This window comes from Centroberyx gerrardi, chromosome 2 (assembly GCF_048128805.1).
Source record: "Centroberyx gerrardi isolate f3 chromosome 2, fCenGer3.hap1.cur.20231027, whole genome shotgun sequence".
NCBI lineage: Eukaryota > Metazoa > Chordata > Actinopteri > Beryciformes > Berycidae > Centroberyx > Centroberyx gerrardi.
Window position 1 is genome coordinate 22288441 of NC_135998.1, and position 15827 is coordinate 22304267.

The following is a 15827-nucleotide window of genomic DNA, read 5'->3' on the forward strand; positions in this document are numbered from 1 at the left end:
CACCCTTTCATGGCTGATGAACACTGATGCAAGTATCATCCTGTCTATTTCCAGTAGGGAGGGATGCTTGCTAGCCCATCCTAAGATCAGGAGTCACATAGGATTTTTTTTTTCTTAACCAAGAAATACTGCTGTTTGGTCATATTCATCCCATGCAGTTTAGAAGTAATCCTGCACATCATCTTAATTCCAATTCCTAGGCCGTTTTTCATTTTGTCCTCATTTATGCTTAAACACGCTAATTGCTTCCTCACAGGTTGAAAATACAACAGTCTCCCTGTTTACTCCTGCACAAACCAACACAGAGAGCGCTTGAAGCTAAATGTCATGACCGTTCTGGGGCTTAACTCTGGATTAACATGACCGGGGTATAATTAGAACCTCTGTCACCCTAGGGGGTAAAAATAGCAGTCCCGAGTCTTAGTTTATGAGCAGGGAAACACCAGGCTGGCTGGGGACAATGGCATCACCTTAAGTATCACCACTAAATCCTACCAGCTCGTGGATTTAAAGCCTCTGGACCACCTATGGCCCTTTAGGGTTGGCTGGCTGGCATGCTGTTTACCCATTGACTTATGCCTCATCCCCCCCAACCCGCCCCGCCCCCCTCCCCTCCACTTAGACAGTCTAATACCCTGACAGCTACTGTCTGCTACTTATGTAACAGGCTAGGAATTGCTGGACATGTGTCTGTACATGCTTATAAAAAATAGTTTGGGTGTTGATGTGTGTGGTGATGTGTAGCATTGGCTTGATACAGCTATGGTGTTGGAGGTAAAATCTCCTTGTAAATTAATTGGCTGACCTTGTATGTCTCATCAAGTAGGCATACCTAGATTAAGCAGGTGTAACGAAAGTAGCCTAAAAGCAGATTGATGTTTTGGGCTTTCAGCGTGCCAAAAAGAACATGAAACATGAAAAGAACATGAAAGTGCTCAAACACAAGTGGCAGACAGTCTTTTCCTGAATCACTTGTTTTTATGCATCTTGAAGTGGTTCAAGATGTACCCAGTGTAATAAAGTCACATCACTCATACACTCATATTTCTGTGTCTTGTGAGAGCTCTGCCCCTCTGTAAGCATTTGTTTCACTGCGGAGGATCAAACTAGTTTTTAATCATCACATGTGTGAAAGACTTGCACACACTGGCACACAAAGTAGTGCACCAGGTCGCACTGCATCTTATGGCAACATAAAGTTCATGGACTCTAAATTATCTAAAATATAGGGAAATATAAAAAAACAAAAACAAAGAAAGAGAGGAGATCATAATGTAAAAAGCTGATATCCTCTCCCCTAACACTCTCATAGGTTCTTCCATTTCCATGTGGATTCAGCAACATCTGACTTAAAAACTATGGCATTTCCCCACAAATTAAGAATAACATTCCTGCTCTTATAATACTTCTAGAATGTTAGTACCCCAGACTTTCCCCAGACTTGACTGTTACCTAGAAAGCACAGCCCTGCAGCCCTGTTTAAGTTAAACATTAAAGAAACTGGATAAATTTGGGTCTGTCTATACATGAGACAAAATCCACACGCTAATGTTTGTCACCATTACCATCTTTTCTCCAGACCAGATCCCTGAGGACCTGCGGGACCCCTTCTACACCGACCAGTATGAGCAGGAGCACATCAAGCCACCCATCATCCGCCTGCTGCTGTCTGGGGAACTCTACTGCCGGGTGTGCGGACTGATCCTGAAGGCCGAGCAGGCGGCCTCGCTCCACAGCCACCAGTCTGTTATCCAGGCCCTGTCCAGGAAAGGCATCTACGTCCTGGAGAGCGACAGCACACCTGTCTGTGACCGGGACCTTAGCTCTGCTCCCATCAAGATGGTGGGTAGCAAAGCCTTGTGTCTGTTCAAGGTCCAACATTGAGGCACCTGAAACCATTTAAGCCTCTAATGATTCAGATTTTACTGTTGCCTGGTATTGTGCTGCCTCTTGAACATTCTCTAGGGAAGCATTGGGCTCTTTTGCTCTCTAGAGTAGTGGGTACAGTGTGGATGGAGAGGGGTTGATGATGATTGGGTTGGGATTGTGTGTTTTTGCTTGGTCTTTTCTTGGGCCGGTCCTTTTATTCTACTGATGCTCTACATAGCAGCACTGTAAATCTGCCCGGCCTGAGTCCCAGCATTGTTAGGGTTGTTTTTCGTCTGTCAGCAGTAGGTTGGGAAGTAGTAGGGAGACCATCTGTTAAAACTCTGCCCACTCTGTCCCACAGCCAATTTCATAGCTCACACTAGGACATCAGCGAATTGGTCAGTGCATTGCTAACCTAGTCTAATGTAACCTTGCAAATAGAGCATATTTGGCCAGTGTGTATTAGTGTGCAAGGTGATACATTTGTGAAGCGTCTGTATTTCAGGATTCTTGTGTAATAATATGAATTCACAGAGCGGCACCTTGCTAGCCAGTGTCACTGCTCTGAGGACAACCTCAAATGCAAACTGAACAAACAAACATCTGTGGTAATGATTATGATGTGATTAAAATATAAGCCTACATATCTCTAGACTAAATAGACAAACACTCATCAACAAACCAAAATCATTTTGCCAAGAGCTCAGTGTAGATTTGGCAACTTAGTACGTAAGATTCTGTGAATTTGTAAAAGCTGTAAACTTAAAAGATGATTGCTGCCTGTTTGTGTGCTTAAAGCCCCGATTAAAATAGATGCTGAATTTGACAGTGAGTCACACGTGCTGTCACACTCTCCCCATGTCTTCCATAGATAAGTTCATCATATTCCCACTTTTGTTCTGAGGTTTTGAAATGCCATTGTGTTTTGCTTTCTGGATGCTTTCTGGTTGAACTTTGAACCTGCTTTGCTAACAGTGTCTAGTTGTACCTAAGACATTAACTGAAAAAATCAGTTGCAGTTGTAATCACATGGATTTTTAAGCTAATGTCTTTTGCTGTGCCACTGGCACCTGCCAGTGGCACAGCCTTGATTGTAGGTTCAGGAATTTTTTTTTCACTTTTTGCTATAAATTTTTACAAGTTTAGGTACATCCTTTGCAGTAGTATAGCATAACAGGTGCTAACCTGGTGAATTGGCAACCTACACCTGCCACCTGCTAATAGAATAAATACTGCACCGGTCAACATAAGACTGCTTTGCTAGTTCTGTGTAACTAAAATATTCATAATGCAAAATGAATGAAGGGGCTGGCATTTTGCCTTTAACGTGAACCAGCCTTAGAGGGTATTATCTGTATTCCTTGGGGGTGAAAGCAGAAAAAGCAACTAGCTGGCCCATAAGCTGCTGTTTATGCTGTGTTTGTGGGACAGAAAGTGTTGATATGACATGAATGTATTTTGGTTGCTCTTGGCTGCCCAGATCAATATTTTCCTCAAGTGGGCAGGAGTCACCCAAAGTAGCTAAATAGTTAAATAGGCTCCTAATTGGAATATTTCACAAAAATGCGTGCATTTGTTTGAGAAAGAGTTGTTGACATTCTTGTGATGTGCACCATGTTGTTACAGTTAAAACGCCAAAGAAACAGTATTGTGTTTCGCAGTTGTTGTCAATGAGAAGACATCTAAGTGCCAGGCTTCCAGGAAAACACACACACACACACACACACACACACTCACAAACTGTGAGTCAGATCAACAGGATCAGCCCATTAGGGGCCTCGACATGTTTGCAGACATTCACAAATCTACTCCCTTCATTTGTTCTCAGTTCTATTCCTTTGGTTTTATACAATTATAGATCATCAAAGTCAATTACAGATCAAAGACCATTTTCCGTTGAAACTGTTTGCAATATATCCAGCCTAAGCTTACCCCATTCTCTGAGATCCCTGCCCTTAATCTGACATCGGAACTCCCCATTTCTCTCTAGGTTCATCTGTGTGCAGTCACAGAGAGAGCTTATCAAATTATTTTTTTTTAGCAGTATTGTTGTGGAAATTAACGTGGCTTGAATTGTACCATCACAGCATGCTATAGGCTATTTAATGTGGAAAATGTATTTAAAATATGCATCACTACTCAAAGTAAAAAAAAAAGCCCAAAGTATCAGAACTATTAATGGATCATGATACAGATGGGTCCAAAGGCTATAACCAGGTTTTGACTCGGGCTATTATAAGCACTTGTAAATAAAATAATGACACACAAAGAATCAGAACAAAATTGTATAGGCAATGGGTTGTCCAAAGAGCAATGCTGCAATTTGTAAAGGATTATTGTTATTTAAGATGTGTGGTGAGGTTCAGTTTGTGTTAACGTCTTCCTGCAAAAAGGGGAAAACAACACATGGAACATAAAAAATAGCTGTCAGGGTGATAATGTTGGTGTGGTGAATCTTCAAATACCAAGGTATGATGGTAATGTTGTTATGGTTGTACCTCTACTGTACACAACCACTTTCATTCCCTTCTGGATTCAAACTGATGCCTCTCAAGAATATGAGGTTTCAGACGTGACTTTATGGCGTGCTTTCTCATGTGTCCAAACTGACCTCAAATGAACTGTGCCTTCTGGCTTGAAAATAAATATTTTACTACTCCTACAACATGACATTACTTTTTCTCTCCTACAACACTCCTGCTACCATAAAATCAACTAATATCCTGTCCTCTTTGCCTCTGCATTTTATGTGTTATTCCAGAGCTCCCACATCCCCCTGATTGATGCCCTGATGATGGCCTACACAGTGGAGATGATCAGCATAGAGAGGGTAGTGGCCAGTGTCAAGCGCTTCTCCAACTTCAGTGCCTCCAAGGAGCTGCCGTTTGACCTGGAAGATGCAGTGGTCTTTTGGATCAACAAGGTGAGAAGCGTGTGTGTGTTTGTGTTTGCGTTTGTTTGTGTTTGTATTTGCACATTCTTTCATCTGTGCTCACTTGTCGTTATGGCGACAGGTGAACATGAAGATGAGGGAGATCACAGATAAAGAGCTGAAAATGAAGCAACATCTGCTGGATTCACCCAGTCACCAGAAGGTAACACCCTATCTCTTTCTGTATTTATGCCCTTCTCCATCTTGTGCTCTCTCTCTCTCGCTCGGTCTCGCTCTCTCTCTCTCTCTCTGAAAAAAATCTCCTTTCTTTTAAATGCAGTGTCTTTTTCACAATACTGTTGTTCTATTTGTTGTTTGGGCTTTGGGCTCTTCCCTCACTATTCTGGCAGAGGGTTGCATGGGCATATTAGATTGTCCGGTGAAACAATGTCACGGCTTAAAGTCTAATTCTACTGATAGAGCTCTCCATTAGAATATGCATGTAAGCCTGTTATCTCTTTTCCTGCATTGGCCTGTTTTGTAAATCTAAAAATTGCTTGGTTTGTTCAGCCTAACCCTTTCCAACTGTCTTTGAGATCAGATCTGTCTCCATGGTAACAGATGCTGAGGGGACAATCTGATTCCCTGTCACTGTATCCGACCTTTGACTTGTCTGCTGCTCTTCCTGTTTGTGTCTCCCCCAAAATTCCTTCCCTCCTGCCTCTTGGATACTAGTCTCCCTCCAAATGGTACTGGAAGCTTGTACCTGTAAGTGCAACAGCTAGCCTCTCCAATCTCCTGTGTGAGTGTGTGTGTGTTTGAGATGTGTAAATTAATGTCGGATGGGGTAGCACAATGGAGATTATATTAAGTACTTTATATGCTGCTAGATTAGACTATAATTATTAAGTACTTTATATACTGCAAAATCAATACCTATAGCCAAAACAATAATAAATGAAAGCTAATAAGATAAACAACAAAAATGCCAGGCATTAATTAAAACCAATTTTATAGAAGAGAAATAGGGTACATCTCAATACAATGAGAATAAACGAAGTAAAAACAAACAATATAAAACCCTGTCTGTAAAAATGTGTTTGAAGACGTTATGAAAAAGATGATACAGTGCCCCTTGGTGGCGAAGGAAGACACAACATGCACACCAACCTCTTCCCTTGCTTATTTGCTTTTACCTTGCATGAAGTCCTTTAACAAGTCCTCTCTTGTCCCTTCATTTCTCAGCTGAGTTTTGAAATGGACCCCCACCACCACCACCACCACCACCACCATCCCCTTTCTATGCTCTCTTTTTGTTGGTGTGCGTTTCCCCTCAGCTGCAGCAAGCAGCAACCATCAGACGCTTAATGGCTGCCTTGTTTTTCTAACTCATTGTCTCCATAAAGCAACCAGTGTGGAGCCCAGTGTCTGCATGGCTCAAGTGCATTATAATACTTCCAGTCATCTGTCCTGACTTGTCTCACTTAGTCATTCACTCCCTCCCAATCATTACTGTCTTTCTTCCCTCACCAGCCTGATATAATGCATGCTCTGGCCCATTGCTTATTGGAGCCTGTGGAGTTCTCTCGTGTGGTAATGTACACTCCATAAACCCTTATCTTAATTCATCCTGTCCCTTAAGTGTTTTTGCCTTTTTTCTGTCATTCAGCACTTCCACTTCCAGCTGCTAAACATACCTCAGTTTTGGTGTAATCTCTGTACCTGAAAAGTGATGGCATTAACATAGATTTAGTTATCTCCTAGCTCAGACAGTGTCACTCACTGTTTGATTTGCTGCTGTTCAGGAATATGTGTTGGTGTATTTGTTGCAGTAGTTGTGAATGATCCTCCCTGGCATGCCAATCCTTTTGTGTGAAGAGACACCAGCACTCTAAATGTAACACATAACAGGTTGATGGTTCTGGGATGCACAAGGTGCCCTTCAGAAGGCTCCAACTGCCCTGATCTGATCCCAGCTAAATAAAGGCCAGTCAAATCTGCTGTGTCACTGCTAACAAGAACTGGATGCCAAGGGCAGATACCCACTCACTATACGTCTGTATTTGTATGTGCACGTGTGTTAGAGAGAGACAGAGTGACAAAAAGGAAACTGAATATAGAAAGCAGATTTCTACATCAGAAATTATTGATCTTAAGTATGTGAGAAATGTGTATGCTTCTGTGTGACTTGTGATCATGTAACTCAGTGTTGAGTCTAGATAAATTCCTTCTGTCTGCCTAGCTTAATTAAACTCTGACACACTCTGGCTGTGTAGGTGCGTTACCGCAGAGATCACCTGTCAGGTCGGACGCTTCAGCACTTCCCCCTGCTGGATGACCTGATGAAGGACGTGTGTGACGGCACTGCTCTGCTGGCTGTGATCCACTTCTACTGCCCGGAACTCATGAGACTAGAGGGTAGGGTAACACCAGACCACTAGGTCCAGCACTAGACTGGACTGAGAGATAGGTTAAGAAGGTGCAGCTGGTTTTTACACCAGGTGACACTATCTAAGGTGTCTTTTAACCAGGCTTCTTATACTGTGTACAAAGTTGTTGAAAGAGGAAATGAATTAGCTATAGGTTTAAAAAGCTTTAATTGTGATGCTGTTTAATTGTATTACAATATATTAGCCTCATTGTAGCATTGACTGTCCTGTTTTGTGCAGATATCTGTCTGAAGGAGGTTCCCTCCATAGCAGACAGTGTGTACAACATCCAGCTACTGAGGGAGTTCTCCAATGAACACCTGAACAAAAGCTTCTATCTGAGGCCTGAGGACATGCTGTACTCTCCGCCAGTACTCAAGGTGAGCCCGAAAACACTTCACACACTGCCAGTGAATATTTTTAAATAAGAAACAGACTCCAGTGTTTATTGTCCTGTGTCTTGCCATTGACCTTGAACATGTTTATGGTGTCTTTATACCAGAATAATGTGATGGTCTTCGTTGCTGAGCTCTTCTGGTGGTTTGAGATTGTGAAGCCAGAATTTGTACAGCCCAGGGACCTTCAAGAAATCAAAGATGGTACAATAAATGCTCTACTTATGTTGTATTTTTTTGTCTTTTAATGAGATGCTAGTGGTTTGGTGTAATAGTTGACACCCTCTTTCACCATTCTTGCAGTGAGATTGCTGCTGCAGCCTAAGAGTTCTCGACCCCACGTCCCCATCTCCAACGCCACCAAACGTAGTTTCCTGACCTCATCAAGCTCTGCTGACGTCTTGACAACGCCCACAAGTCCAGACCCCAGGTATTATACATACACCTCTTTAACTGACTACATCTACAACTACAACTATCTGCTTCTACATTATGTTGAATGCTGCACTTGGATCAAAATGAATGTGGCCTTAAAGCTACAATTTGTAAAGTGTCAGGAAATCACCTCTTCTAGACGATGTTTGAGTAAATCATTGCTAACTATTGTAGTGTTTTCTAGTTAAATGATGCATAAAAATATCCAAAGTCCATGCTTCAATAGTTTAATGATAACAGCAATTCATGGGCTCTAAACAGCACTGTTAAATATAAGTTGTGCAGTTGTGATTACGTCCATCACTCTGGGAAACAGATGTGTGAGCTTCAAGATCCTGTTTTGGTGTCTGACCTAGACACCGGGGCCTGTATCTGTATCTATAAAGCTGCTCAGAGAGAAGATTTAGTGATGCAAATGTATTCCTTGTAGAAGGAAGACTGAGACTTATGCATAAGTGTTTTTAAGTCTTGGGAATACATTCAACTCCTAAATTATTTAAGACCGCTCCCCCATCTCAGGAGATGTCAGCAGGTGGTTGCATTACTCAGACAGAGGGGGATTATTTTGTGGCACTTTCCCCACAAAATAATACACATACGTATATATTTATTTTGCTTTATGACGACACAGAGGTCATGAAACGATTTGTTGTTAATTTTTAAATGATTTTGCGAGACATAACATCAAATAAGGTGCCGAATTTGACTCTCATTGCAAAGATGATATATTGTTATACTGCCTATTATAGTGACTGGTAAAATTAATTAAAGTTAACCAGGACTACTTTGGTTTGAGACCAAATTTAGACAACTTTCTGAGATGTTGTATAGCCTACATACAGGCCCTAGATTTTGAATGCACAGTAGCAGGACATATTTTTTTTTAGAAGGGCTTAATTTAAGGAGGCCATTCAGTAAGTAATAACATTTTACAAACATCGCAGTGGCTAAACTCAAACCAGCTTTAACTGTTAAACTCAAAACTGTATGCCTCTCCCTCACAGTAACAAACTGAGCCCATCATCAAGCCCCTCTCGCTCCTTACTGCCCCTGAGACAGAGACAACAACAGATACATGAGGACGGCTCTTCAGGTAATATCAGACACATTTACTCACTTAGGTTGAATTAAATCTATGTTGAATTCGTCTAGGTGACATTAGTGCAGAGATTTGACAGCTTGGAGTTTTATAATAGGTGCTAAATCCTTGCTTTGTGGACTGGGCTCCACTCTGAACTCTGAAATGCAGCCATACAGTGCAAAGTGACAGTTGAAAACATACCAACAGCCAATCACCCACTCAGCAGTGCAGGAAACACACTGGAGGTTGTCCTTGGAACAGGAGAAGGTGGAGCTATACCAGACTCCTCAAACTAAAGTTGTTAAAATCATCCAAAATCAATATTACATATTTGGGATGTCCAGTTTCCGATACCAATCATATTTTCTTTGTACAGGGCTGAGAAATAGGTCCAACTCTCTAACACCTGTGGATGGGCAGCCTCAGGCCTCAATACTGGCCTGGCCAGAGAGGAGGCAGAGGTGAGCAATTTGATTACAGCCTTCACCATTACTGTACTCACTATAGTTAACACATTTCATGTAGTGGTAGGAATAACTATACCAGATAATTTCTTGTTTTTACCGTGTTCTCTTACTTGTATATCTTATTTACCCTCCCTCTCTCCCACTCCCCTACCCAGGCCTTTATCCCAGCCAGTGCCCTATGCCCTGCATTTTACCCTGGAGGATGATGGGGACAGTGTCAGCCTTGCTCGCTCCATCAGCAAAGACAGCTTGGCCTCAAACATCTTGAGCATCACCCCCAAACACATGCTGGGGACAGGTCCCCAGCTGCCTCCACGCAGGCTCAATGGTCAGGGCCTGCTGGGTCATATTCGCATAGAGGATGAGGAAGAGGAGGTGGAGGAGGAAGAGCTGGTTGCTATTATCCACCCTGCTGCATTTCCTCGACGTCGATTTGAGAGTGACATGGAGCAGGATGAGCTGGAGATCCAGAATGGGACCCCCACCTCTAGGGTTTCTAATGCTCCCTGCTTTGACCTTTGCCCTGCTCCCTGTGCTCCAGACCCCCAGGCAGACAGCTACTACCTGGAGCCACTGATGCCTGCCATCCCCAAGCCAGCCAAAGAGAAGAGCATTAGCCTGAACAAGGAAGAGGAGAGTGGTGAGAGTCGCTCGAGAACAGCAGTAGCTGCCAGGAAAGCAAACATCAATATCCCTAGCACCACCCAGAGGAAAAACCCTGTGGCTGAATCAAACAACCTCAAAAGTACCTTTACCCCCATACCTGTGGTAGAATCAGCCACTAGCCCTCTCAGGCCACCCACAGAGGGGGCAGTAGGCACCTCTCAGTCTGGTAGAGAACAGTCCCAAGGCTTTTTCCTTCATCTGTCAGGAGAGCCAGAGGAGCAGGTCCAGACAACCCTCACTGGACAGGTCCGCCACAGTCCCTTCTCCATCGCCTGGGAGGTGGGCCGTGACTCGGACTCAGACATTGCAGACCTTGAGGAAGATGAAGAAGAGGAGGAGCAGATGGAGTTGGCTAAGGAGGTGCGGAAGAGAATGAGGGGGAAGTGCCTGGAGGAGGGAGAGGTGTCTGATTTTGGGGAAGGAGAGGGTGAGTCAGCCAAGCTGAGAGAGGACTTGAAGGTGAGTGAGCGGGATGATAAGGAAGGTGGTAGTGGACGCTCTAGCCCTTGCCTCAGTACCATATCCTGGGCCAGCAGCTGCAGCGCCTCGGGCAGCAACAGTGTCAGGATGACCAGCTTCGCAGAGCGCAAGCTCCACAAGATTGGCTTCCGTGACGGGTTCTCAAGCACTAGCAGCTCCCAGAAGACCACGCCTGACGGCTCTGAGATCGCCCCCTACCCTCTGGGAGGTCCCTGGCGACTGAGGAGTGATGGCAGCTCTTGCTGGCTAGGGAAGGAGCCTAGTTCTGTGTTGGGGAAAGATGGGGTGGTGGGGAAGGATGGGGTGGTGGGTCCCCCAGTAGTGCCCTCAGAGCTGGTACAACTTCATATGCAGCTAGAAGAGCAGAGGCGTGCCATTGAGCATCAGAAGAAGAAGATGGAGACCCTGTCAGCACGACAGCGACTAAAGCTAGGGAAAGCTGCCTTCCTGAACATAGTGAAAAAGGGGGGAGGGAGGAGTGACACCCTGCCTCAACCCCTGAAACACCCCCAGGAAACCTCAGACCTGACAGCTGCTGACAGGAGTAAAGCGAAGACCCATCCCTGCAAAGATGACTCCTGTCTTGAGGCCCTGAGGGTCCAGAGGAGGGCAGGACAGACAGAGGGAAGACAGATGGACAGAGACAATAGGTTGAACAGCAGTACCCTGTCCCACGATGATGGGGCTGAACCGGACTTGAGTGAGTGCAGCCGTTCCATAGACCTACTCAATGAAGCCATTAGCTCCATCCAGCAGCAGATGATGCATCTCTCCTTACAGCAGGAACTGCTGATGAAGCAGAGTGTGGTCTCACCTCCAGCTTCCCTAGAATCAGTCTCTACCACAGCCCCCATCACAACAGAAACATCAGCCACCACCTCTGACTCCACAACTTGTGCTGCGGTTCACTTTGTAGATATCAGTGGCAGCAATTCTGCCCCTGCTCGCCGTCCTCCTAAGCTTAGCTCCAGCCAGCGCAACCCTCGGACCAAAACCTCAGAGCTAAAACAGACTAAAGAGAACAGCAGGACGGTGTCTATCAGGCCCAACACTCAGCTCCCGGACTCCAGGCTCTCCCCCAGAGGAAGTACTGGAGGGGACCAGGACGGAGGGGTGTATGTGGAGTGCTCCAAGTTAGAGAGAAGCTGCCTGAGAAACACCACCTTCAGAGTCCATGATGACCCCAACCAACGCAGCCCCAGAGAGGGACCTGGACACCCTCCAGACCATCCCCTACCTCAGGACCCACCAGTCATTTCCAGAACCTCCATGTCTCCCTCAGAGGCTGCAGATGCGGATGGAAACGAACTTACCGGCTCAGGGACAGAGGCTTTGGGCGGAGAGGAGAGTACCAGGGTCAAGGGTCTACTGATTGAAGTCGACTTATCAGATCTCAAGGACCCATTGGAGGATGGCAGAGCAGACGTTACAGACAGTTCAGCAGACGGCGAGCAGAAGAATGTATTGGGCTTCTTCTTTAAGGTACAATTCAGTGCGAGTGTGTTCATGTGTGCTTGTGTGTGTAATTTGTGATGTGTGCATAGCTCATCACCAGTCTCATCTGAGAAGCGTGATTATTAATGAGGTTTCATTGAAATATGCAGCCCAGCTGTATGAAAGATAATCACTGTTTTCTGTCTTCCAGGATGATGAGAAGGCGGAGGATGAAATGGCAAAGCGTCGCGCTGCCTTCCTCCTCAAACAGCAGCGCAAAGCTGAAGAGGCCAGAGTACGCAAACAACAGCAGGAAGTCGAGAGCGAGCTCAAGCGTGATGAGACCAGGTGCGTACACACACACACACACACGCACACACACACACAAACACACAGGTGTGCGTAAGGTGTGTGAGTGTGTATGTGCATACTTGTGTGGGTAGTTATTGTTTCACTCTGAAATTCCACCTGTCTTACTCTACCTACTTTCCTCCCAGGCGTAAGGCAGAAGAGGATCGTGTGCGTAAGGAGGAGGAGAAGGCGCGACGGGAGCTAATTAAGCAGGAGTACCTGCAGAGGAAGCAGCAAGAGCTGCTGGAAGAGCAGGGTATGGTCAAACCCCGCCCCAGGACTAAATCCCGCAAGAGCAGGCCCAAGTCACTGCACCGTGAAGAGTCTAACAGCCTCTCCAAAGCATCCAACACACGTAAGAGCAGGCTCACACTGAAGTCTAAAACAGGGCTCTACTTAACCTTTACTACCACAAGTGTATTTTTGTCTGTAGTGCTCCATGTAGCCCTTGTGTGCGTCTAACATTAACAAATACTGTTTGTTGTCTGTTTAGTATAGTGGATTTGTCTATATGTCTTAGTATTCTCTGATAGGCTGTTGTGTGTGTGTGTACATGTGTGTGTTTTCAGTTAGGTTTGTCTGTGTGCATGTATTGTGTGTTTATCCATGCCCTAAGTGTGTATATGTGTGTTGTGCAGGTCATTCTCTGAAGGTGTCCATGTTGGTCAAAGCCCAGGGCTCAGCAGCAGGCTGCAGGGGAGGTGAACCATCTAACCTGCTCGGCATGATGTGATCATAACACTTCTAGCATATGCATCCCATAATTCTTCCTTTTGTGACAGTCCCTTGGGACTTTAGTGATCTTTCTATTGTTTTTGGACTAGCCTGTTCTCAGCCTCCTTTGCACCTCTCTGTCTCTCATTTCAATCACAGGGAGCACACAGATCGTTTGGCCTGTCTAAATTAAAGACTGTTAGCATTAAAGTAACATTAGAGGGCCAATGTGTGTCACTGCCTGTCATTTGGGAAAGCATGGAAATGGAACTGGTGTGGGATGGGGAAAAAGAGAATGGAATTTCATTACAGATTTAGTAAATTAACTAAATCTTGCTGTCTCTGTGACTTTCAGCCGATCTGAGCTGTAGCCATCGAGGATCCACTCTCTCTTTGGCTACTGAGGCAGACAGCGTCACCTCCGGAGGGGCAGAGTCACAGAGGTGAGAACTGCTATGTTGTGTCTGTATGTGTGTGTGTGTGTGTGTGAGAGGGAGAGGCAATACTCTGTTCCTGTCTCGGTTATTCACACAGTACTTCACTAACAAGTGTGTCTGGCAGGGCTGGATCTGTGTGCTCGGTGGAGTCGTTCCCTATGCTGAGCAGGGCGTCCAGCAGGAACATGGAGAGGGACTGGGAGAACGGCTCCACAGCCTCTTCCATCACTTCAGCTGCAGAGTACAATGGTGAGCAGAAACACAGATGCAAAATACCAGCTGTGTAACACGCTAATATCTGTAGTGTTTATTTTTATTGCCATCATCACACATAACAAGCATTTACCACTAACCTATCACTAAACTTAGTACCACATCCCATCTGAGCTACAGCACAGCTTGAGGTCCTCAGACAGGGCCTTTCAAGCCATTGCAATGTCAAGGCTAAAGATCAAAAGTGTTTGGGACTTGGTCACCTACTTTACACATTCATACAGACTTTTGTACTTGACTTTTGTACTTTACTGTCTTTACTCTTTACTTTGCCTGTTTTATTCTGTAATCCTGTTTTTAATGTCTGAAATTTAAAAAAAATGTTACTCTTATCAGTTTTTATTTAAAAGGTTATCTCCTGCACTTTGCAACTCTGTTTTGAATAGTGCCGTAGAAATAATGTTTATGACTAATAAATTATCCTTTGTTTGTAATAGGCCCTAAGCTCTTCAAGGAGCCAAGCTCCAAGTCCAACAAGCCTATCATCATCAATGCCATCGCCCACTGCTGCCTGGCTGGCAAGGTTAATGAGACCCAGAAGAATGTTATCCTGGAGGTCAGTGTGATTCATTGAAACCAATTTATCGATTGTGAGCTTGTGTCAATAGGTAGAGGATGACTAAGACTATTCTGAATTAATGACCGTCAGTGAACTTTGTGTCGGTGCCAGGTAAAAGTAGGTTTGGTTCTTGAGCTTATTACTGGCTTTTCTGAGCCACCTTTTTCCATATCCAGTGATTACCTTTTGCTTCTATTTCACTGGTGACAGGAGCTGGACAAATGTGAGTCTAACCACCTTATGATCCTCTTCCGTGATGGTGGCTGTCAGTTCCGCGGCATTTACTCATACTTGCCAGACACTGAGGAGATCATCAAGTTCACAGGCACTGGCCCACGCACCATCAGCGGGAAGATGATTGACAAGCTCTACAAATACAGCTCCGACCGCAAGCAGTTCAACATCATCCCAGCCAAGACTGTGTCAGTCTGCATGGACGCCCTGACCATCCACAACTACCTCTGGCAGATCAAGAGGCCAGGCAGCTCGAGGAAGAAGTGAGAAAGAGGAGGAGAAGAGAAAGTGGACTCGTTAGCGACAGTTGCTATTCTGCTACTACTGTTGGGCAGGACCCAATAATCTCGGAGATGATTGACATGTCATCATGTGACTGACATATCATTAGTCAGTGGGTTTAGCCTGCTGGTGCGAGGGAGAATGGTCTAACACTGTGTAGGTGTACTCTAGTGGTCTGATAGGTGGAGATGTCGGGCTTCATCACAGTGAGAGAATATAATTGAAACACCTGCCAACTGAATGCACTCAAATGGTCAAGTATTTTCCTTTACTTTCGGTTATTTATTTAGCATTTCATTCTGCATGTCACACTTTTATGTTTAAAATTTTAGGTATACATCCTACATGAATTAGTTTGGCACTAAATACCCTCCTATAATGGACTCCTGGATTCCTATGTAGCAGGGAAGGGGAGATGGACTCAGTCAAATACTACTGAAGCTACTTACAGTATAGACTACTGAAACAATGAAACAAGTGCAACTACAGACAGGCATTAGTGAACATTGACTTGATATTTACTAAAAGATGGTTTGCTATTTCAGCCTGGCAAAAAAAAACCCTGCTGCTGTGACTCCTCCAGGCTCTTCACATAGAGGCTCTGTTTATTCACCAGTAACTACTACTGGTCATCACTCTAGTGCTTTTATGAATAGGGAGCCTTGAACACATTTTTTTTTATTATTGAAGTACGGAACGGATGGTAATGTTAAGTCTTGTTTTCTCTTTAGTGTGTTTGTGCAGACGTGTGTGAGTGTGTGTTTTTGTGTTGGGGAAGGGGGGGTGGGGGGCTGTGTGCGCCACTTGTGCAACTTGCTCTGAATGTGTTTACTCTCTGGATTATGCTTT

At 44.6% G+C, this 15827-nt stretch overlaps 1 protein-coding gene across 2 annotated transcripts; it reads left to right on the forward strand.

Moving 5' to 3' along the window:
- The first annotated feature begins 4883 nt into the window (after positions 1-4883).
- On the forward strand, positions 4884-15650 carry camsap1a (calmodulin regulated spectrin-associated protein 1a). Of its 2 annotated transcripts, XM_071895801.2 has the most exons (17): positions 4884-4964; positions 5477-5509; positions 7018-7159; positions 7411-7550; positions 7673-7769; positions 7869-7995; positions 9005-9093; positions 9458-9542; positions 9704-11728; positions 11777-12176; positions 12340-12476; positions 12626-12834; positions 13118-13180; positions 13549-13636; positions 13755-13879; positions 14341-14459; positions 14673-15650. In XM_071895801.2, the coding sequence occupies exons 1-17, from the start codon at positions 4890-4892 to the stop codon at positions 14961-14963; spliced, it is 4245 nt and encodes a 1414-aa protein (XP_071751902.2). In that variant the 5' UTR covers positions 4884-4889; the 3' UTR covers positions 14964-15650. The 2 variants fall into 2 exon arrangements, with proteins under 2 accessions (XP_071751902.2, XP_071751901.2); XM_071895800.2 differs by having other exon boundaries at positions 9704-12176.
- The last annotated feature ends 177 nt before the right edge of the window (positions 15651-15827 follow it).

Excerpts from the sequence above, each read along its gene's own strand:
- camsap1a (XM_071895800.2), top strand. The coding sequence starts at position 4,890 with ATGAAGATGAGGGAGATCACAGATAAAGAGCTGAAAATGAAGCAACAT. Across the intron at positions 4,965-5,476 it reads ATTCACCCAGTCACCAGAAG|TCTCCCTCCAAATGGTACTG; the intron begins GTAACACCCTAT and ends CTTGGATACTAG. Across the intron at positions 12,177-12,339 it reads TATTGGGCTTCTTCTTTAAG|GATGATGAGAAGGCGGAGGA; the intron begins GTACAATTCAGT and ends TCTGTCTTCCAG.